This window comes from Papio anubis, chromosome 15, assembly GCF_008728515.1.
Source record: "Papio anubis isolate 15944 chromosome 15, Panubis1.0, whole genome shotgun sequence".
Lineage (NCBI taxonomy): Eukaryota > Metazoa > Chordata > Mammalia > Primates > Cercopithecidae > Papio > Papio anubis.
In genome coordinates this window covers 51,470,964-51,492,573 of record NC_044990.1, presented here as the reverse complement: position 1 = coordinate 51,492,573, position 21,610 = coordinate 51,470,964, and the positions used below count along the sequence as shown (strand labels likewise).

Here is a 21,610-nt window from a genome sequence, read left to right as displayed (position 1 = left end):
CAAGATGTAGGTTCTAGGTGTACTTGTTGCTGCGGAATAAAACCAAATTATAAATTTTTTTAAGTGTTACACCAATTCTTGCTTTGCTTTCCTCTGACGACAAAATCTCCAGACTAGGACATGCAAGTTAACTGTATGCTGTTTTCAACCAAGGATGCTGACGGTGGTCTCGTGCATTATGTGGCCAGATTCGTGAATTGTGACTCCCTTTATGCCAATTATATTTAAAAAATAAATCCCCTAGCTGGGCACAGTGGCTCATGCCTGTAATCCTAGCACTTTTGGGAGGCTGAGGCGAGTGGATCACGAGGTCAGGAGTTCACAAGACCAGACTGGCCGATATGGTGAAACCCTGTCTCTACTAAAAATACAAAAATTAGCCAGGCGTGGTGGCGTACGCCTGTAATCTCAGCTACTCGGGAGGCTGAGGCAGGAGAATCACTTGAATCTGGGAGGCGGAGGTTGCAGTGAGCGCCACCGCACTCAAGCCTGGGTGACAGAGCGAGACTCCGTCTCAAAAAATAAATCCCTGTCTTAAGTACATACGAGTTCACTGTGGCTCTTCTACAAATGTGTGGAATTGATTTCTCACTAACTGCCCTGATCAGACCCTTTATTGCAGGTGAAGAAGAAAAGCACAACATACATCTTTTAGGCACTTTTTATTTTCCAAAAAAAAATGTCGTTAATATATAAACATCTCATTCTCTCAAAAAATTCTACAACTATACAGCTGTTTGCTCCATTATTTGCATAGGAAATGACCACAATACAAAAATAAGAGGGAAAAAGAAGCAAAACAGCAACCAATTTATGCTTTTCATGTAGGTGTGTTTCCACGTATAAACATTTTGAAGCCTCTTACAAAATTATTTACATCGTTTGTCATCTATTTACATGTTTTCAGAGCAACTTTTCTAACAAACAAAACTATAATTTATCAAGTTATGAAAATTGTCTTCTAAAAAAACTTACTATATTACCACAAAATAAATAAAGATAAACAATATTTTAAAAACAAAATTAAATTTTCATTTCAATTAAGACCCCTTTTGGCATTTTGCTTATTTATTCTGCCCTTTGGTTAACAGCATCAGCATCACATTACTATTTTATATTGCATATATGTAGCACTTGCTTCCTTAAGTTTTCAACATATCATTTATATTTAAAGGCAGACACTGAGTCAGTATTAAGAGATTAAACTGCACTGTAATTTAGATAAAATTACTGTGTCTCACTGTATATTACATGCAAAATCCACATAAATTTTCATTTAACCAACAGTACTGCAGGAGCGAACATCTCGATATATGAAAACTGCATCATCAATTCAACGTTTCGGTACATGAAACTGCATCGTAAATGCAACATTGTCATATGTGAAAACGACATCATAAGTCCTTTTTTTTAAAAATGACATTGCGTTTAGCTTATTTTAAGAGGTTGAACTTTTGTATTTTGTAACTATCTTTAAGCTCTTCAGTTTATAATTCATATAAAACGCCTTTTGTATTTAAAATAATCCTATTTTAATCAGTGCATGAAATTTGCTTTTTTAAAGTTCATTTGAATGATTATTCCTTCCCTCTAAAGAAATGATTTTGGTAATGTTGAGAGGTATCTTACCACAAATTCTAACTGTAAGTGTATTTACGGTTATTTTCAAAAGAATTATGACTTTTCCCCAAAAGAATCCTAAAAAACTTGTAATAAACCTATAAAGCTGATTTGCATATTTACAAAATTTTGAATAGCAAATATAGGCAACTCATATATGTATATATTTTTTAAAAACCCACACATTTGTTCAATGGCTATTTGTGAATTGCCAGGTACACTGTATACCTCTAAGGAATTATCTACTATTGAAAAAAACTACTCAATGCCAAGTAAAATCTTGACATACAATCCATTCTTCTTCTGGTGCCTGCCAACTGATTTGTTTACTGAACACTGTCACATTAAATGACGGTGCCTAGGTAAAAATGCTGCACACACTCCCCTCCACCCCCACCCCTTACCCATGTTGAGATGTGGCTGCCTGTCATGAGATGAGATCTGCTTGAGTAAAGCCATATACATTACAGCAAGCATTCCAGATTCTTAAAATGACCAAACACTTTGGTATTAATACAATGTATTCCCTGTTTTCTCAAATATACAAAATATACATTTCCAGTTTTTGTTGTTTTCTTTTCTTTCTTTTTTTTTTTTTTTTATATATATATATATAGGAACAGTTAGGTTTGTTGTTTGAAAGGGAGCCCGGGGACCTGGAACGGGTCGGGTGGCATGGGCAGCGCTCAGTTCTGATGCCTCTTCATGTGCAGGGCCAGGTGGTCGGAGCGTGAGAAACTGCGGTTGCACACCCCGCACTGGAAGGGCTTGGCGCCTGTGTGCTTCCGGTAGTGGCGGGTCAGCTCATCCGATCGCGCGAACCTCCAGTCGCAGCCTTCCCAGGTGCACTTGTATGGCTTTTCACCTGTGACAACGAACAAAGGAGGTGAGGCGGCCTGCTTGTAATGCAAACATCCTAGATAACACTGGAGAAGGAATTTCAAAGAAAAAAAATCTTGGCCAAGCGAAGGAAGGAAAGCTCATGAATTCCATTATGAGTAAATACATATCAAAGCCACTCAGAGTAAGCTAGTTAAGAGTTATTTCTTATAACCTCCAAGTATTTTTTACCTTATAAAGAAAAAAGCATTTTGTGTACCTTTGAACAACTGAAGAAAAGCAATTTTAGGCAAATGCGAAATGATTCAGTGCCCTTATTTTTATGTACTCCTACACACATAAATCCAGGAAATGACTAGATGAGCCTGAGTGGCTTTATCATTATTGTGCAAATACAGTTTCTATACCAACAAACCCAAATTAAATTATTATAGGACTAATGGCTGTAAGGTGGATGAGGGAGGAAAAAATTCAGAAGCTGTTGCACGCATCACCTATACAATGAATTTCATGTACCACAATTGCTTAACCAGAAACTGGTACTAGATGTTTCTAAATTAGCCAGGTTGAAGCCTGCAGCTCATAAATCAGTTCACTTGAACACATGGCCTCCAAAATGGACTATTAGGGCATTCACTCTTTGAGATTCACACACATCTTCACACCCTCTTTTTGCAGACTGAAGCAAAACACTCTGGTACTGATAACTTCACATTGGTAAAAAGGTTAGACCATGAAACAACTGTAACAACTGTGACATTTGTTGACTTGTATTTAGTTTTCCTTTGTCAAGTGTTGTGCCCAAAATTCATTCTATAAACAATTCGCCAAGCATCTATTATAGGCCAGGAACTGTCCCAAATACTTGCGATATAACGGTTAACAAAATAAAAACGGCTGGCCTCATGGAGCTTACATGTGTAATATACCTCTGAAAGTCTGAAATTGTTCAACCTACCCATTCCATTCGTCCACAGTTCTCTTCCCTTGAGTAGTGAGTTGGTATGTTCCTCCCTCCCATCTTGTAATGTATATTATTCCTAATGCTCTCCAAAGTTTGCCAGCTGTTTAACTTTCAAAACTACTAAATATTCATAATGTAGTCTTAATTCACTGTTGGTGAATGAATCCTACTGGAGATCATGTATTCCAGTAGGAATAAATACCAAAACGTTCTTTCAGTGAGCATTAACTAGCAGTTCCTACATTTATGATTTTATGATTTTCTATGAATTTTATTTTTTTGATAAGAATTTGTGAGATAAATTTGTACATTAAAGTATTATTGGCTTACTGCTGAGTTTTATACAGATACCTTTTTACCTCTTAAACTCCCTTACAAAAATGTTTTCTTCTGAGAGGGAGCAACCTCAGAGTTGCTTTGAACACTTGTTTAGTTCTGACGAAACAGAAACTGCACAACCTTTCTGCCTAATTTAGCAGTATCATGTTCAGGAAGTTGTAGGATTAACCAAGTCAGTCTAAACTTTAAAAGACCCTGTCCTCATCAACTGAGATTTCTACAATTTGTGGTTAATATTTTCGTTGTCCTGATAACCACTCTGACTCTCAGACAAAATCCCATAGGGACAAAGAAGAAAGTGCCAAAACAGACCACATGAAAGTGGTCCCAATTTCCTTCCCCTCAGATTTCACCTGCATTTCCCATGGTATGGAACTGCTGTGCCATACTTCCTCTCTTCTCTCCTCTGCCTCTGACTCAGACAGTTTTGGTTTTAATTCCCTTTCTGATTCCTATCAATCCACTTTAAAAACGCACATCTCAATTCTAGAATTTTTCCTCCCCTCATAGGAAATTCGAACCAGAAATTTAACCTAAGACATTCAAGCCTTTTATGAAGCAAAGTATAGATCACGTTCTTGCACTTACAATCACATAAAATATTTCATATATAAAAATATTTTAACACCAGTAGTAAATATAGATATCACATTTATAGATGTAAATCATCACAAAAAATAATTTTGCACAGTACTATTAGTTTTTGTTCCCTGTGAAAAATAAACCACAGAAACAAACATATTGGTTAAATACTTTACTGTCATTTAATGGAAAGAAAAAGCTATTTCTGATGTCTGAGACAAGGAAAAAAATTCCTATAGTGCTCCCAATTTTAAAAGAAATCATTCTAGTCTTTTGAATTTAATAATTAAATAGCAGAACTGAATTTTCAGAGTTTATGTAAGAAACAAGGGACACTAGACTCTTTTTGTTCACTATTTTTATTGGCTATGAAGCAATAAACTGCACCAGTATTTTTTAAAGTTTACTTTACTGATTGCTTGAAATACGGTAGCCATTAAAGTTTCTAAAACATTTGGGGTTTTGCTCTCAATTTATGCACATCTATAGATTATTCAGCCAATAATACTACCAGTGTCTGGAATGTTAGTTACTGGGGCCAAGTCTTACCATAAAAGTAAGGACAACTATCCCCCACTTGGGGCAGTTTCTATGGGATTTGTTCAAGTGTCAACACCGTTCAAGTAAAACATCGTAGAGGAAGCTGGTACCCAATTTCTGGCCAAACAGCAGACTTGGGCCTTTCTTCCTCAGCCAGAAACACTATGCACAGTACTTCTGGGAAACCAAACTGACTTCCTTTAAGTTATATTTCAACAGGATAGAGCTTTCAAAAGTTTAATTGGATTTTTACAGAATCTCTTTCCAATACCACCAATTTAAAATATTTAGTTAAGCTCTTTCAACATCAACTGTATTTTTAAGTTCTCATGCTGTTAACGTGAAACTTTCCAAAGGCAAAAAGAAAAAAGTGACAAGTTTGTACAGCACAGAAAACAAGCTCCAACTTTATCTCAAAGTATGTGTTTTCTCATTCTGTTTTTAAATTACAGGAGTATTTTGCTAGAATCTCTAATCTTTGAAAACTATGTTCAAGTTAAACATACATACTATCCATGCTGATAAAGTCATTAACATACTTTACAAAAATGTTAAGCAGAAACATTACCAGTAAAAAGAAAAGGGAGCAGGCACCAGCAGCCATGGAGCACATACTCCAGAGCGAGGTGCTTCTCATTCTCTCGCTTCCTCACAATAACCCCGTGAGTTAGAAGCAAAACGATGAGCTCCACATTAAGAATCCCGGTCTGCCACTTTTCCTTAATGTCCCACTTAAATCTTCCATTAGCAAACACTAATACACTCTCTTTGAATGATTTAAGGAACACATACATATTGTTCAAATTTATTTCCATATTCTAAAGCCACTTGTGAAGGTCAGCCAAGGAATGGCTTAATGGAATCACAGCAGGCCTTGCACCCCAGATGATCTGAAACACAGGGCACAACTTGGCAGAGCCAGCCTCTGTAGGACCTGCGGGGTCCTGAGCACTGTTCAGTCAGGTATTGGCAATTCCCAGGTATCACCTAACACCTAACAATAGCTCCTTTCCCCCAGGGTAACTGAATTTCAGTGGGTTAGTGGAACATGTTTGTAAGCCATTTTAAAAATCCTCAGCAACAAACTGAAAATTGTCTTTTTTTTTCCCCCCTCTGAACAGATTTTAAAATGACTTCTGAACCTATCACAATGGAATGGGAAGTTTCTCTGCTCTGCTGAACACATTCAATAGACTCATACCAAGGCCTTACCCTAAAATGTTCTACATAGATTCTTCTAACGAAAGAACAAAAATCACTGATGGAAATATTTATCTTAAAAGTTATTTTAGATAATTTTTTTTTAAGTTTATTGTAGCAAATTTGCACATCGGTTTCCTTTCTGGTGACTAAAAGACAACTCAATCAATAAAAACTAAAATACCATGAGAATTAAAGTCACTGTTTATTAGTGAAGGTGTAACTCGTACTAAATGCCTTGCAAAACACAAGTAAGACTTAGTTTCTGGCCTCAAAGAACTTAAAAATCTGTATCTTGTTCTGGGAACCTAAACAATGTAAACTTTTAAAGTAGAATAAATTATTTCAACCTAATCTAAACTCTTAGAACTTAAGAGTCCTTGAAGCTCAAAATGAGCTCTTATTTCAAGAGAAAAATATTTTCATGCAATTCAATAATAATTAGATTTTTCCCATCATTTGAGACTTACGAAATTTAGTCTCTGAAACAGGCTATTAGATTTGCTTCTAAAAACCAAAAGGGAAAAAAATAGGAAACACTTATTAAAGAAATTCATAGGAGAATGATTTAGATATCTAAGAAAAGAGATAAAGTAGGATGATTTTAGCTCACTAATTCATATTTTTATATCTATGCCGGTAATTTTCCATCCAAACACCTTCTATTAAAACTCATTGTCACAGATTTCCTATACTTGGAACAGAAGGTCCATATCAAAGATTAGTATGATTAGCATTTGTAAATGCATCTAATTATTTACCAGATAACACCATCAATATTGGTGCCCATTCAACCTAGGGAAGCTGATTGCCAAAAACGAAAAACAAAAAAAAAAAACAATGAAAGAGAAATTCCTTTCCTTTTCTCCTCAATTCATGTTTATCACTTTCTTTAAAGTCCGATACCTCACCCCTTCTAGAAAGCCTCTGAACAGGCCAGGAGAAATCATTTCACTTTTCTGTATCCCCATCACTTAAATTTCTGTTGAGCTATCGATTTGCACCTGCACATATACTGCTTTAGGAAGGCTTCGAATACTTGTATTTTGCCTCCTTAACTAGCTTTTAAAGTTCTTCGAGGGCAGAGACTATCTTCCATTCCTGCTGTAATGCCACACTTTCCCTAATGCATCTTGAAAACAACTCAGTTATTCTGATTAATGAAAAGGAGGCAAGGCATAAAAGGTTCTTTTCAGGCTGTCAGCTTTTTCTTCTTCTGTGGACCCTCCTGCAGCAGGGCTTTGCCTGGCTTTGCCCTGCCTAGGATCACTGAGGGTAATCAGATAATATGCTTTTAGGTGAGAACCATGTTTTGAGCCTCTTCCGGAGAAAATAATCAGAATCAGTTATTGTCCATTCTGAAGTTATACAGGGATAAATAAACTCTGTATAAACAAATTTTCCTACGTAGAACTGGACTGGACTTCAGGAAAGCCAAGGCATACTAGAGCCCTAGTGCTGGTCAAAGGCAGTGAGGGGACTTCTCCCAGGGTCAGAAAGCACTGATCTGCCAAACCCAAAGAGGGAATAGGTGGGAACACGATGTCAGGGGTTACACTTACAGTCTACATCCTAGCAGATGTCTGGAATCTCTGGACTCCTGAACCACTGCTACTTCTCCTCAGGGTTCCCAGTAAACATTATGAAGACTATCCCCTGTCATTAATAGAGTTAATGAAATGAAATACCAATTCTTCAAGTCTCCTGACAACGAGACAACACTCGGATTCACTTTCTTACTATGGGAGTTCACACTGACGTTAAAAAGTGTCGAAGAATTTCACCTTTTTTTGGGAAGCAAAACAGAAAAATCCTCTATTTTCATTTTTTCCCAGTATGGAATGAGTACTAGATAACCTTCCCTTTAATTTGCACTTCACATGGTGACCCTGACTAGTAGGTCTCCTCCCAACTCGTAAAGGTTTACCTTTTCATAAAGTAGCCAAAAATAAATTTCTTCTTCTGTATAGGTATTTTTTGGTAAAAGTTACCTACTGTGTCCTTCTAAAACTGTAACTTATCCTTAGTAAGAGCTGTTGTTTGAGATCTTTGAATATAAATAATACTGGCTAACAGACTAGGAACGCTGCTACGGAGGACTTTTACTAAAGTAGGACATTATTTCTAATCTTTCACCAGAAATGATGTAGGTCATCAAGTAAACAGCTACTACATTCTATAGGACCAAAAATATCTGCCAAATTCTTGGGTGACTGTATTATTATTTTTTAAAAACATTACTCTCTACTTTCAAGACTAATTACTTCTATCTCCACTCCAGCAATTCTATTTAGTCTATTTATGAACGATCTTCTCCCACTAGGTTAAGAATAAAAGGGCAAGAAGAGATTATTCGTATTTGGATTCTCCACAAAACCAGTAAAAAATATTTGCTGAATCAAATTATACTTCTTAACCTTTGATAAGCTTTATCATCTCTAAACAATGTTTAATCAATTTCCTATGTAAATGTTTTTCAGATGAAAGAACAAGTCCTAAAAGCAAAGTTTAATCTTCCCAGTGAGTCATTAAAAAGAAATTGCTTCTAAGAGCTTTCATGCTCATAAATACCTTTCCTGGGGTCTGAACCAGCAAGTCTCTTAAGCTACTACTTAAAAAAAAAAAAAAAAAAAAAATTCTGTTTGAAATTATCAATACAGAAAATAAATTTCAAAGCTGCAAATGAAAAAATTGAAAAGAATAAAAAGAATGTTTAATAAAATCTAACACAAATGTGATACTTCCTCTGAAATAGGTTTCAAATAGAGACTCAAAAAACCATTGAGTCCTAAATCTCTTCCTGAAAAAAGTTTTTGCCTGGGTTACCTCTACCAATAAAACAGGTTACACATGTAACCACTATTAATATATTTTTCGATTCACATTGTAAGATCTCCATCCATTAAGGCCCAAAGTGAAAACCTTTGTATACAGTTTTCCTAAAAAGCCTTTTACCCTGTTCCCACAGTTCCACACACACACAAAAAAGAGTAACTAATGTTCAGAACATTGAATGTTCCTTTTAGTAAGTACCTACAATGAAAATATCTTTATTGTCAATATTATCGATTATTATTTTATTTTTTTGAGACAGAGTCTCGCTCTGTTGTCCGGCCTGGAGTGTAGTGACACGATCTCAGCTCATCGCAACCTCCACCTCCTGGGTTCGAACGAGTCTACTGCATCAGCCTCCCAAGTAGCTGGGACTATAGGCATGAGACACCATGCCCAGCTAATTTTTGTATTTTTAGTCGAGACAGGGTTTCACTATGTTAGTCAGGCTGGTTTCGAACCCCTGAACTCAGGTGATCCACCTGCCTCTGCCTCCCAAAGAGCTAGGATTACAGGTGTGAGCCACCAGGCCCAGCCAAATATTATTGAGATTTTAAAATCAAAAGCTATACTTAATATATTCCATGAAAAATGACTTTGGAGCAAAGACCTAGAAAGGAAATTTTTTTTTTTTTTTGAAATGGAGTCTCACTCTGTAGCCCAGGCTGGAGTGCAGTGGCATGATCTCAGCTCACCGCAACCTCCACCTCCTGGGTTCAAGCGAGTATCTTGCCTCAGCCTCCTGAGTAACTGGGACTACAGGCATGTGCCACCACACCTGGCTAATTTTTGTATTTTTAGTGGAGATGGGGTTTCACCATGTTGGCCAGGCTGGTCTCGAACCCCCCCTGAATTCAGGTGATCCACCTGTCTCGGCCTCCCAAGTACTAGAATTACAGGTGTGAGCCACTGCGCCAGGCCCTAGAAAAGAAATTCATACCTAAGGATTTTTTAGTACCCAAACTGAAACTCAATATATTCAGCAGCAAATCTCAAGTAGAGATTTATATAAAGTATACCTAATAACATCTTACTACACACGTCAGTAGGCAATAAAGTCTTCTGCAAAAGACAGTAAGGCAGAAAATGGGAATGTAACCCCTTTACAAACCGGGCTTCCACTAAAAAGTCTTTCCAGGACTTAATGTGGAACTCTTTCCTAAACAGGGAATCTTGAACACAGTGCTTTAAGAGTCCATTTTGTGCGCCAGGCACAGTGGCTCACGCCTGTAATCCCAGCACTTTGGGAGGCTGAGGCGGGTGGATCACCTAGCTCAGGAGTTCAAGACCAGCCTGGCCAACATGGTGAAACCCCGTCTGTACTAAAAATACAAAAATTAGCCATGCGTGGTGGCAGGCACCTGTAATCCCAGCTACTCGGGAGGCTGAGGCAGGAGAATCGCTTGAACCCAGGAGGTGGAGGTTGCAGTGAGCCGAGATCACACCATTGCACTCCAGCCTGGGGACAAGAGCGAGACTACATCTCACAAAAAAAAAAAAGAGTCCATTTTGTGTTCCTATGTTATTTGTACAATGTTTCCATTTTCTCTTATGGGCATGTTTCAAATTGTCCTTTTCCACTGTCAATCTCTAGTAAACCACTCTGGGATCACTTAGTATACACAGAATAGGCAGCACATGGAGTCTGGGTCTGAGGAATACTTGAGCCAAGTGTGTGCGTTGTTCGAAGACTTTCTTTGTACAAATGCTAATTTCCTGCCCTGTTCCAGATAGCTGAAACTGGGGGGGAAAAAAATCTAGAAACGTTACCGTACCCTGATTTCCCAACAGCTTTAGCATATTCTCTAAGGTTAAGTGCGTATCCACGCACATGAAGAGAACCGCTAGGACTTCAAACATTCTGTGTTGAGTTCGTGGCTTACTTTTTCAGAATGTTTTCTCCAGAAAGAACTTTTTAAATTTCTACAAATTTTTGTTTGAGGATACAGTCAATATTTTTTCCTACTGATTTTAACTTCTTTCGGCCTCAAACCTTTGCAAACTTGACATTATTTTAAATATTCATTATGATATTAAAGAAAAAAGTAAGGTATGTCACCATGTAATACTGGTTGCAACAGACAGTGCATCAGTCATGTTGATTTATGAAGACAAAACAGTATGTGACTCTTAGGTACTTGGGAACAACTTTAGAGTAATGGCAATGTGTTCCACCCCTTGTAGACATCATGAAGCATATAAACTTCAGTAGAAAGTTCATTTAAATGCTGTTAAAAGTACAAGTATTTTGAATTGGAAATATACCACTCATTGACACTGTTGCCTAGAAGCAGTCATAATTATTTCTCACCAAAGGCATAAATGTATACACACACATATTACAAATAACACATGCAAACATCCACATCTATAAGGGGTGCTTCTACAGGCCTTATGCTATATTATGTATGTACAGATGTAAATAAATATAATTATTCTCTAGAATAGAAGCAAATTATGTTTCCAGTATTGTCTAATCACACAAAGAAGACAGAACTTTGTATTATTTATATGCGATGTCCTGATAAAGAAATCAAAGTATATGAACTTAGAAGACTTGAATGCTATACTTCTGGTTTAAGAAACTGATATATCATCTACTCTGTCATCTCAGATTACTTAAAAAGTTCTGTTTTGTTAAGACTATTATTTGCTTAGGTTCAATTTGCAACCCAAGTTAAAGAAGCATTTACAATCTAAAAATCCAGAAGAAGTAATTAAACGCAGATGTAGGCTGTTTTCATTGCTTAAATTATTTTTAAAACATAAGGTAACTTGACATTTTAAAGCAATTACAATTATTTTCCAAAGAAATGCTAGGGTGCTTCACATTCTGCCTGTAAAACGGCAATCATTTAAAGAGTATTTTATGTCATCAAATACAACTGTTGTGTGGTTTTTAAAGTCCTCTGATAAATGGTCCAAGAGGGAGGGGGAGGACAGAAAGAAAACCCAAAAAAGCTATTATATAAGAGAAGTAATTTAGAAAAACTGTTCTAACTGTTCCACCTGGGCCTTAAAGGGAAGAAAAAAAAGAAAAAACACCTTTGCTGGCTTCAGATACATTAATTTAAAAACAACAGGCGGGCATGGGTGGGGAGGATGCAATGAGAGAACAGGTAATTTTAAAAGGCATTGTCTAGAAACTAGAAATGAGGAGAAAACAACCTCAATGCTCTATGATTACCCAAGAACAGGTTTAGCCAGATGAACAAGTCTGCTACAAACCCTCCCCAAGGCATTTGAAAGACTATCAAACAAAACTTTATTAAACTGGATTACATGTTCTCATTCATTAGATGTTGAAGGCCACAATGTTTATGGTCAGGTGAAAAAGCTGATGCAAGGGACCCAAACCAGGCCTTCTTTTTGGTCTGTTTTTATTAGTACAAGCACTGTTAAGACAACCCACGATTAAATGTATCTGCCAGCAGGTCAAGTTCCTGAATCGCAGGTATAAGCATTCACGGCACTAAACCCTGACAGGGGGTGAAAGGCTATCCAGATATGGGTTTGACTACATCCCTGCAATAAGTAGTTGATTACATCGTTATATGCAATTGTGCTCTTTTATGAGGAGACTTTAACCCCATGAAAATGTGTTCCCTCCTATCTCTCGTTTCAAGGACTTCCAAGAGAAAAAAACAACAGCTCAAATGTCTTTATATTTCCATTTATATTCTGTAAAAGGACATTTTGATATTACTATATGGAATATTTTACTGGCACTTGTCATTTGTATCTTGAAAACTTTAAGTTGGAGTTTTTATAACATGCTTAATTCATTTGTGTTTAACTATAAAAATTTCTACCTTGGGCTGCTTATGAAGGATCCTTCCTCTTATGTAATCAGTTTGTCTCTATGCAAAAACCTCAGGCCAAAACAGCCTGCTCATTTCATAGATAAATACAAAAGATGTCTTTTCCTTAAAAGCAGTTTCTCAGAAAGCCCTGGAATCTACTACACTGTCATCAGATTTTAATAAGTAGTGTTTATCACTGGGATATCAAGCAATGCTTCCTAACATGCATACAAAATGTCTGCAACCATATTCCTCTTAGGGCTCTATCTCAGCACTGACCTTTGTTCAAAGGCTTTTACTTTTTAATGCAGCAGTTAGAGATAACTACTTCATTTATCAAAACTCAATTTCCATAGTAACATCTAGCCTGGGGAGATTCAAGTCCTCACACTAATCCAACAACCCATTCAAAGGAACTGTTGAATACTTTGGTTTCCATAGCAATGATGGAATAATACATTTTGCTAGGTCATTGCTTTTATTAGCAAACTTATTCTTTGAACTTTAGGTAAGGCTGTATTTATTGAGGGAAAAAAACAATCACTTTATGTAAGTTCTTTCCTTTAGGGCTGCTCTTTCAAGAAAATCGCAATTAGTAACCATCTATATATTTGAAAATATTTGGAGTATTTGGGGGCCTTTAAGGTATGCCACCTGGTTTCATCTTAAAATGGCTTCTGATATAATTTTAAAATTTAAAAGTTCTTAAAAGTGCTGATTGGGCGCAGTGGCTTCCGCCTGTAATTCCAGCACTTTGGGAGGCCAAGGCAGAGGTCAGGAGTTTGAGACCAGCCTGGCCAACATGGTGAAACCCCATCTCTACTAGAAATACAAAAATCAGCTGGGCGTGGTGGTGGGGGCCTGTAATCCCAGCTACTCAGGAGGCTGAGGCAGGAGAATCGCTTGAACGTGGGAGGCAGGGGTTGCAGTGAGCTGAGATCACAACACTGCACTACAGCCTGGCGACAGAGCAACACTCAGTGTCAAAAAAAGTGACTGCAAATACAAAAGTAGAGTGGCTAAATTTAAAAGCACAAGTAAACAACAATGAAATGTAAGCTAGAATAAAGATGAAGTCTCTCATACATACCAAGTTTGGGCTGGGGCTTCTAACCCATTTCTGACCACCTGATTTTAACACTGCAATTTCAGCCCTACCTTTCATCAAGCACAGAAAACATACTAAACACAGATATTTTAACCTATAGGTGAAACTAAAGATAATGTTTTCACCCATTATGCTGTACACGCTCAATGGGAAAGTTTTCAAGAGTTTAAAATGGCTTTCTCAGAGCAAAATTATGTGCTATGGAAGAAAATGAGTTTTTTTTTTTTTCTTCAAAACACTGCCATTACAAGTTTTAAAATCCATTAGTAAACATCGTTGTTTACGTTTTTGGGTAATCAATTCTATGAGCGGTGACAGGGCAAGAAGGCCTTAGTGAGGGAACATCACCGGCCTTCCTGGAACCAGATTTCTCATGGAACTGAATTCTGAGCCAAGCCCGTGCTGAAAAGGTAGGCTATTTATTTTTTTAAAAAAGTTGACAGAAGAAGAGATCAAACACGTGTTAGCTTTTAAAAGGATGAATACCACTTACACTATTTACACAACTCACAGAATTAACAAGAAAATTACATACCAGTGTGAGTCCTCAGGTGAGCTTTTAAATGAGAAGACTTTGTATAAACTTTTGTGCAACCTAAAATAAAGGAGAACAGCATGTCATTTTGGAGATCCTTTTGAAATCTTTACATTTGATGATTCAGTGTTTAAAATCTGGCTTTAAAGAAGAAATCTCTCATGCTAGATGAGATTATTTGAAGCTTCAGATTTAAAAGTTTTTTAAAGAGTCCTCCCCCATTACCCTGTTAAAGGCATAAAGTGATTTGTTTTATGTATCACTTTAACAGGAAAGAATGCAGATAATCAAGCCAAACTACAAATGGAAAATTTGTGTTTATATTCCAGTAGGTGCTGCACTTCCGTAATTTAAGAGTTACTATATGTTTTTTGGAAAATTTTAATGGCTCTAGAGCTGACAATGCTAAGCCATTATCCAAGATGACTGTAATTTTCTGTACTCCCACATTTGTTTTTTCATTTAGCACGTCATGCCATATCATGTATCAAAGTCAATAAATTTTGTCATGTATTAATCATAAACTAGCTTTCCCAGTAACTTGTAGATATATTCCATGTATTGTCTTCAATTTACACTTTGGGCCACATATCTCATTCAAAACTGAGCACATGCTCACATGCCATCAAAACCATTCTTAAATCTATCCTGTAGACAGTCTTGTACCTACCATCACGCTAGCTGCCTACAACCTCCACTTCACTACCAAACCTTATTTTCCCCTACCCTACTTTAATCTCTTTCTGGGGCACTTAATTTAGAATTAAAAACTGCAATTTATTCAATTGCCATTTTAAAGTCACATACACACACACACACACACACACACACACAACCTATTGATGCTTCAACCAGGTAAGAGCACATACCAGGGTAATCGCAGTAGTGGATGCGTCGTTTCTCCAAATCGGGATTACTCCTTCTATTGTATCTGACAGGTTGGATGTTTTGTGAGTTAACTGGCAGGGTGGTGGGTAAATTTGGATTGTGAATTGCCAGTTTAGAAGCAATTGTAGCAGCATAGGATGGAGGTGGGGTTAAATTCTGGAGCATCTCTGCTTGTCTATCTGGACTTCCAGGCTCTGAGCTTGGTGGTGACGGGGGAAAATAAGTGGCCTGTTGTGGAAGAAACTGACTTGGCATTGTGTATGTGCAAGGGGGCATGCCCTGGAATTGTTTCACTGCAGTCTGCGGAACAGCAGAGGTGTGTGTGTTAAGGCCTGCCATGGCAGCTGACATAGAAACATTAAGAGTGTCCATTGCTGCTGTCTGGTTTGTAGAACTGGGCATATCTAGATCCGGTGTATTCAGTAGCTGGTACAGGTGGCCCTGCTGGGGAGGGACAGAAAGATGAAGATCTGGTGTAGGAAGTTCTTGTTTGATGAAAATATTGTTCACCTCTGGAGCTGCGGTCTGGTGTGAGCTGAATATACTGGTGAACTCAGGGAGGGCCTGGGTCGGGGCCGGAGGAGGGGCAGTCGTTTCACTCTGGTGGCTGAAAATGGCAACAGGTTCTGTCTTGATGTGTGTTACGCACGGTCTCTGGGATTTGTAGAGGCCAGTTCTCAGGTGAGTGATGTCAGGGAGGAAGACGTTCATGTTGATACTGTAAGGTAACCCTTCAGTGTCAGTGAAGAACTGGTCTACGACTGAGGCACTGTCTCGTCTATACTTTTTATGCTCTGGAATTATAGGAACTGGAGGAAGCTGAGGTGTCAGATACTTCTCCATTTCACATCTTGTCTGGACTAGCTCCTCGGGAGGCAGCCGCGGGCCGGCAGCGGGCGGCTGGGCCGGCTGCGGGGCCTGCGCGGGCGCGGGCTGCGCCTGCGAGCGGTGGTGCGCGTGCTTCAGCTCCTCGCCAGGGAAGAGCGCCGCGTCGCGGGCTGGATTTGCGGCGCCCAGCACGGGCTTGAGCTGCGCGAACACTGGCTCGTCCTGCGGCGCCGGCGGCTGGGGCACGGGTCCCAGGCGGGCGCTCATGCTCAGCACCCGCGTAGCCATGGGCACTCGGGAGCGCGGCTCCGGGCGCGGGTCGGGCGCACTTCCCACCTCGCCCACCCTGGCTTGGGGCGGCGAGCTCGGTGCGGGGCTGCGGTCGGAGGAGAGAGGTTTCGGGTGGACCCCTCAGGCAGCGGCAGGCAGTTTTCGAAGGCGCGCACGAAAAGCAAAACTCTTCCGCTCTTCCACACGTAAACGCCAACGTCCTACGGGCGGCCACTTTCTCCCGCCCCGCCCCACTGCGCTCTCAGGCTCTCCAGAGCCCGCTCCCGCCACCGTCGACCTCAGCGAGAGAACTGCGAGCGCGCGTACCTGCCCCACGACTACTGACACTTGACGCCCGCCTCTATTTCACCCAACTCCGGGGGGGCGGGGCCCGCTCGCCTGATTGGCAGCGCCGCCGCGAATCCCGAGGCCTCAAGGCCGGCCGGGCCTGAGCGACCAGCCTATGAGCAGGGAGAGAGGCAGCCAGGGCCCCGCCTCCGCCGGCCCGACCGCACCCCTCTCGGGCCACGAGCTTCGCGCGCAGGGCGGCCGCGCAGTTTGTACACAACTTCTCTGACAGATTGGGCTGGCGGAGCTGGGGGCGGAGGGAAGTAGCGGAGCGGGTGGAATCTGGGAAGAGGGGGAATTAGGGTGGAGACGCGGAGGGAGAGCTCTTCGCACTGTTCTCTGCCAGGATTAGGAAGAAAAAGAGTATTGCACGTCTTAGGTGTTGTGCAAGGACCTGAAACTCAAAAGCTGAAACCCAGAAGGCAGCTAGGTGGGGGCGCTGAGGCTTTTAGAGATTTGTCTAATGAGTGTGTACTTTTAAATATCCGAAATATACTTCTCTTTAGCAGAAAACTAGGGGCGGTGTGATAAACAAATTTAAAACAGCTCTTGTCTCATGTATCTTTAGCAGTGACTGTATCCATTTAACAAGGCAAATTCAGAATGCCTGAATAAAAGATTTGATGGGAAGCGTTATTTTCAAATCCTCGCATAAAAGCCTGAGTTTTTCCCACTCCTTCAGGATTTTAATTGCTAGAGGTTTTCCCACACATTTGTACCTCCTATCCGTGTGTGGGGAGGAGGGCTTGGGCCATATGAATTTTGAAGTTTCTAATATTTAAGCCATGTTGATTCTAGCCGAAGCATGGAATCTAATTTAAGCACGACTGGCTCAAATGTGTACTTAAATAGACATTACATCTTTGACTTATTTTTGCTAGCACTGTATGTTAAAAAAATGGACTTTAATATTTACAAAACAGAAACCTAGCACATTTACCTCACATTGTGGCACCTTTTCCTACGAAGAGACAACCAGAAAGCCACAAACATAGACACATAGACACTGGAAACTGGGAATCCAAATTTGTTGGAAGGTAATAGCCAAATATATTACCGTCCATTTACTATGTTGTTATAATGGGAGGGTGAATTTTTGCCAGGAATCACCTAAGGAAACCACTTCCCTTAATCCTTAATGTTCTTGTACATGATTTTATCTGGCTTATTGGGAGGACGGAACAATAAACTGCAATAAAAATGCTTGTGATATTACTACAAATGTACATATGTTGACAGCACAGTATACCATTAGACAGTTTTACATATACGACAGCCTACTCATCGCTTCAGAGTAAAACAGCTTTAAAAAAAAAAGTCTTTGAAAAAAACGTTCACTTCAAAGAGCATATCTATCAAAGGTATGGATCTCATTTTCAATGGGTAGAAAATTAATAAGCACATAAAGAAATGTATTTATTATTAGAACATATAAAATTATGCTGTAAACTAGGTTTTTCTCCTTTTCCTTCTCTTCCTGTTGATACATGATTCATTTCTACTAACTGTGACCACTGCCTTCAGAGAATGACTGATGACTACTTTCATGTTACCAAAGTATTATTTAATAAGTGCTTTTGCAAGTTTTTCTCTAACCAAACAGCCCCATGCTGTCCACCTTCATCTTTAAAAAGCTGTCTTGCTTTTCTCTAATATCAAACCGATCATGTAATTAATTAGCTTAGAAACAGATTATAGAATTAGGATGGGATTTAATGTAACTCTTTTAAAAAATTGAGCTCTGAAAGATTGTTAGTTACTTAATTCTGATAACATCAAACCTAAATGTGATGTAGATAATTCTTAATAGAACTTTTGTGCTCTTGTAACTGTAAGCTAAATCTAACTTAGATTTAATACATTTGGTAGCTGTATCTTAATGTGCTTTTAAACCTATCTAGACCTTTCCTTTTGTCTTTCTTTTTACGAGAGCTTCAGTGGCCTGGTATTTCAATCTAAGTTTTCACTGCAATAAAATCCCTGTATTTTACTGGAAATGCTTCCATAATTTCACACCACTTTTTAACATGCTTTCATTTACAAAAGCTTTTTCATTGCAAAAAAAAGAAAAAAACACACACAACTAATATTGTTTTTAATATTTTTAGTCTTGTTAATTGTTTCATATTTCCACTTTTCATAATGAATATAGATATGAAGCTAGCGTTGGGGTTCTTATAGTAACTGAATATATTCCTTTTTGCTCCAATACAGTAGCACCTTTTAAAATTTCATTTCAGGCATAAAGATTCATGAAATAGGGCTGCCACTTTTAAGTAATAGTTTCTCTGAAATGCCCTGCTCTGCAGTCTCACAGAAAATAGCTAGCTTAGCACTGTACAATAGTACGGAAATTGGAAAGTAATCCTTTTGGAGACATTTGCCATGTGATTCTGAGCATATAAAGAACATGTTCAACCAAGCTTCCCTGCTGTTACTTTTAACATAAATGCTACAGCTGCAAACCCGTTTCATCGACTTAGTAAAAAGGGTTAAAACTTGATAAATATTTTTCAAATGTTCCAGGTTCTACATTGGCATGAAGCCAGACAGAGTGAATGGACAGATCCTCAATTACTTTGAACTTTCTAGTTCTTTGCATTCCTTCCCGCTTAGTAGTGCTGTACCATTAGGGAAGATGGGAGAAAACAAAAAACAAATGTCAGGTTTCAGAAATCAATTAGTGGCCTGGCAGTGGTGTGTTAAGTGAACTGTGCCAAAACAGGGGATTCTGAGGGAATGAAATAAAAATGTTGAGTGCTCAAGTTAGGTAGGAGGGTAAGCATAGAAGCAGTGTGCATGCTTAAGTCCTTAGTCACTGGGCAACACAGATTTAGTCTTAGAATAAACCATAAGTGTCACTATCTTTACGGGAATAAATACGGATGAATATGCGGGGGCTGAACAGGCATTCAGTGATGGGGGAGGGGGTTTGAAGGAGGCAGTGGAAAAAAATAGATAAATAGCTTCTGAATGATGAGATGAGGGAAATATGAAGCTATCACTAGGGCAATGTTCACACAACGACACGGCAAAAGGAATATCTAAATTCAGTTGTTTGGCAAATCTAAATTCAGTTGTTTGGCAAACAACTGAAATGTCAGAGAGAGCTCGAAATTAAGAGGTATAGAGTATCACAGCCAACAAAACTGTATTCACTTCGAGTAGAAAAATATTCATAGAATATTTATTTCTGCTAAATCAGTATCAAATTGCCAAGTGATCTTGGGCCACAGGAAAAAGAACAAGAATAAACATGAAAAATAAAGTTTTATACGGGAGCACACTCTTCTCTAGGGTAAGATTATTTAATTAAAGTGACTGTTTGGTAGTCATTGATTGTCCACCCCTGTTAGAATCTGTATCAGTGAAAACTTAAAACTATTGTAATTATTGCCCTCTCAAACATTTCACATCTGTAGTCTTTGTATTTTTTCATTAATGGCAACCACTTAAAGCCACATATCAGAAAAAAAGTCATTAAGGAAATAGCCTGATAAATAGAAGCTTCAACTGAGATTAGTTGGAATTTAAAGCATTTTGACTCAAAAGATTACGAGACGAGAAAGAAGATGCTCTGTTCATTGTTTTTGTGATGAAAAAATATGCAATTTAAATAAGACTAAATACATCTATTTATATTAATTAAAATTATGTCTTAAGACAACAACTTAATATTTTATTTTTGTAATGTCTCTTGCCTCCAGTTCTCAAGAAATTACATTTTATATTTCAGTTTGGATTTTTAAACATGTTCTTCTTAAAATATTTCATAAAACTCCCTTTATGCGCTTAATCCTAAGGATACTATAATTTATCTAGCCTAATTTTAAAACTCTACTAATATCCAAAAAACAGGAGAGTTTTACCTTTTGGAGAGACTGGGATTGCTTTTTCCACCTTGTTAGTATAATAAGTAGACAAAAGTGACATAAATATAAACGCCTGGAACCAAGTTATAGGCCAAGCATATTGTAGCTTAAACTGTACAGTATTTAAATTTTGACTCGAAACATGATAGGCAAGGTTAAGAGAAAGGTCTGAGCTAAAGTGGTTACACCAAACAATCTTTTAGAACATTAGGGAGGTCTCATCATCAGCATCACAATGGGCAGTGTTTTGAGCCAATTGCTGTTCATGTGATGACAAAAGCTGTAATGGTACCACCCTGTGAATGCTCAAATGAACTGTGTGTGCATGGGTCACACGGAAATACTCTTTTAGATGTTGATTTATAGATGAAGTGTGTAAAAGTTGTGCCTAAGAGCAATGCGAGTTCTTCTTGCATAAACTTTACAACTTTGGGGAAGGGCAATTTGACAATAAGTATGAAAAAGGCTAAAATGTAAATAACTTTGAAAATGATAGATAATTTCTCTTTTAGGAAAGGTGTATATGTGTGTGTGTGTGTATATATATACCTGTATATGTGTGTGTGTATATATATATACACATATATATATATACACACACACACACATATCTTTATATATAAAATTGGGCCAGGCATAGTGGCTCACACCTGTAATCCCAGCCCTTTGGGAGGCTAAGGTGGGAAGATTGCTTGAGGCCAGGAGCTGGAGACCAGCTTGAGCAACATAGTGAGACCCCTATCTCTACAAAAATGTTTAAAATGAATTAGGCATGGTGATGTATGCAGGTAGTCCCAGCTACTTGGAAGGCTGAGGTAGGAGGATTACTTGAGCCCAGGAGTTCAAGGTTACTGTGAGCTATGATCACACCACTGCACTCCAGCCTGGGTGACAGAGCAAGACCCTGTCTCAAATAATAATAATTAATTTAAATAAAAATAAAATTGGAAAAAACCTAGGTTAGGTGTCCAACAATAGGGGAGTAGTTAAGCAATACATCCATACCATGGCTACTGTTATGCTACCAAAAAGTTGAGTAGT

At 38.5% G+C, this 21,610-nt stretch overlaps 1 protein-coding gene and 1 pseudogene across 2 annotated transcripts; both read right to left on the bottom strand.

Annotated features, from left to right (window-relative positions):
* Nucleotides 1–645: 645 nt before the first annotated feature.
* Nucleotides 646–21,094, bottom strand: KLF5 (Kruppel like factor 5). Of its 2 annotated transcripts, XM_009192014.4 has the most exons (4): nt 20,567–21,094; nt 15,233–16,106; nt 14,364–14,423; nt 646–2,485 (listed from the first exon to the last, which is right to left on the bottom strand). In XM_009192014.4, the coding sequence occupies exons 2-4, from the start codon at nt 16,092–16,094 to the stop codon at nt 2,307–2,309; spliced, it is 1,101 nt and encodes a 366-aa protein (XP_009190278.1). In that variant the 5' UTR covers nt 16,095–16,106; nt 20,567–21,094; the 3' UTR covers nt 646–2,306. The 2 variants fall into 2 exon arrangements, with proteins under 2 accessions (XP_009190278.1, XP_031511753.1); XM_031655893.1 differs by lacking the exon at nt 20,567–21,094 and having other exon boundaries at nt 15,233–16,902.
* LOC103879316 overlaps nt 16,711–21,610 on the bottom strand; it is a 24,018-nt pseudogene continuing 19,118 nt past the window's right edge.

Excerpts from the sequence above, each read along its gene's own strand:
- KLF5 (XM_031655893.1), bottom strand. The coding sequence starts at position 16,367 with ATGGCTACGCGGGTGCTGAGCATGAGCGCCCGCCTGGGACCCGTGCCC. Across the intron at positions 14,424-15,232 it reads CCACTACTGCGATTACCCTG|GTTGCACAAAAGTTTATACA; the intron begins GTATGTGCTCTT and ends CCTTTATTTTAG. Across the intron at positions 2,486-14,363 it reads TCACCTGAGGACTCACACTG|GTGAAAAGCCATACAAGTGC; the intron begins GTATGTAATTTT and ends TCGTTGTCACAG.